Source organism: Austrofundulus limnaeus, unplaced genomic scaffold (genome assembly GCF_001266775.1).
Source record: "Austrofundulus limnaeus strain Quisiro unplaced genomic scaffold, Austrofundulus_limnaeus-1.0 Scaffold466, whole genome shotgun sequence".
Classification (NCBI taxonomy): Eukaryota; Metazoa; Chordata; class Actinopteri; order Cyprinodontiformes; family Rivulidae; genus Austrofundulus; species Austrofundulus limnaeus.
The window spans coordinates 281,469-283,470 of NW_013952868.1; the positions used below are offsets into that span (position 1 = coordinate 281,469).

General features: G+C 37.5%; 1 protein-coding gene across 1 annotated transcript in view; it reads left to right on the forward strand.

The window, feature by feature from the left end:
* The window catches only part of LOC106529792 (kinesin-like protein KIF3B), a 16,016-nt gene that overhangs the window by 9,746 nt on the left and 4,268 nt on the right, over positions 1–2,002 (forward strand). Inside the window, exon 7 of the mRNA XM_014025295.1 lies at positions 1,044–1,222. Coding sequence (XP_013880749.1) covers positions 1,044–1,222 — 179 coding nt within the window. The remainder of the gene's footprint in view (positions 1–1,043; positions 1,223–2,002) is intronic.

Here is a 2,002-nt window from a genome sequence, read left to right on the forward strand (position 1 = left end):
CACTTGGGTTGTTACCGACATCTGGTGAAAATTTCATGTCATTAGCACCTCTAGAAATATATTTACTGAGAAAAATGGTGACGTGTTCAATACTTATTTTACCTGCTGTATGTGTACACACACAATACACGTGGATTTCATTTTGAAATCAGAAGTTTCAGAAAGCCGACAGCGAGACAGTTTCAACATAGATACCGAAAGGTTTTATATCGTTGTTTTCAGCCGTGTTTGGAGTTCATTTTTCACAGAATTAATTATTTTTTGCTGTGACTTCCACATTTATCACTGAATTTATCGCGCGATCTGCTTCCTGTCTGAATCTGTCTGTCGGTCCGGAGCGGAGCGGAGGAAGTGTAAACTGGACTTGAAACGCACAGCTGCGACCTGCGCAGCAGAGACGCAGTATAAATCCGGGGTTATGGTTGTTGTGTTCAAACTCTGACATCATGCAAGATCTCAATACAATATTACAAGATCTCTTGAGATGTGTTGGAGTTCAGAGAATGTGGTGAGGACTTTCAGCTACTACCCTGTTAGTAGAGGGATTAGCTACTTCAGCCATCTTCAATTTGTTTGACTCTGAAAGTTAATCAGATGTAGACGTACAACTAGTATTTACTTTTTGAACATTTTATTAAATGTGTCATGAGATATTTTGCTAAAAGACAAACAGGACAGACTCCCAACAGTTAAATCCAATGTTTTAGGCAAACATGTTGCTCAAAGTGTAGCAYTCAGACTAAGTGTTGGGAATTAATCTCAGCTATTATTGCATCATAGTTTAGCGTGGTACGTTAAATTGGTTAAGTTTTAGCCTTTTTGTTTTTTTTTAAATTCAGCACTCTAGCAGACTGACTGAGGGCTAACTGAAAGTTTATCAGTGATAAATGTTCATCCAACAGTTACCTGCTAAGAGTTTCAGTAACATCTGTCCAGTGGTTCAGGAGATTTTTGCTAACAAACAAAACGAGTCAATCAAAAATGAAACAAACCTTTTTGGACTTCTGCTTTCATAACAAGTTTACTGTCATCTACTGCCACAGGCTGAGAACATCATGCTGCTGGAGCTGGACATGTCTCCACCAACCATGTTCTCCTTGAACCTAAATGGAGCCCATTTGGAGAGAGCCTTTTCTCCCAGACTAATGCAGGATTTCCCTGGAGATGCACAGGCCAGAGAGAGAACCAGTTCATTGTCCCGGATCAGAAAGTCCCAGTCCTGGTAAGAACAAGCTAAACAGAAAAAGCACAACTTTTTACAGGAGTTAGTTGATTCCTGGATTTAAATCTGGTAAGGCTCAAATCTCCCAGCTTTTCGTTAGCGTTGAATGTAGCATTACACGGGTGAGTCTGCAACAGTAAGAAAGTCTCAAAAGTTGAGCAGACCTTTGCACTTGTGCGAATCTTGTTGCTCCCTCCCTCAAACCCTGACATGCTCGCTCAAATGTGTGCTTTCAAATCTTTTTGAGACTAATTTGTCTCTATAAAAAACTAATCTGTACTTTAGTCCTGTATCATTCCCAATAATACATTAAAACAAAATTATCTAGGGTTTATTGATTCTATTTTTACTATCTTTATCTTTCAAAAAACTAAAATAAGGATTAAAAAGCACTACATTCTACACTCTCCTCCCTCAGCTTTGAGTTGGTTCAGTTCAACTCAGCTACGCTAATAGCTTCTTGCTCTCTAGTCAGACAGCTTAGCTTAGTTAGCTCTGGAGATGAGAAAGAATGCTAAGTTGTTMTTTTATTCAAGCTCTAAATCTGCATTATTTTTCTAACTATAAATTTTACAGAATAGCATAAGAACATGTGAGTGTTATCACTATTAATGTGCTCAATGTATCCACAGTTTAATAAAAAGTGAGACTATTAACCTATTTAGTAAATGTTATTTAATATTGACATTTACCTATAGCACATTGCAGGTGATTAGCGTTTGGTTGAATAGTGAATTATTATTATTGAACATTGGTAATAATTTTAATCCATCCATCATC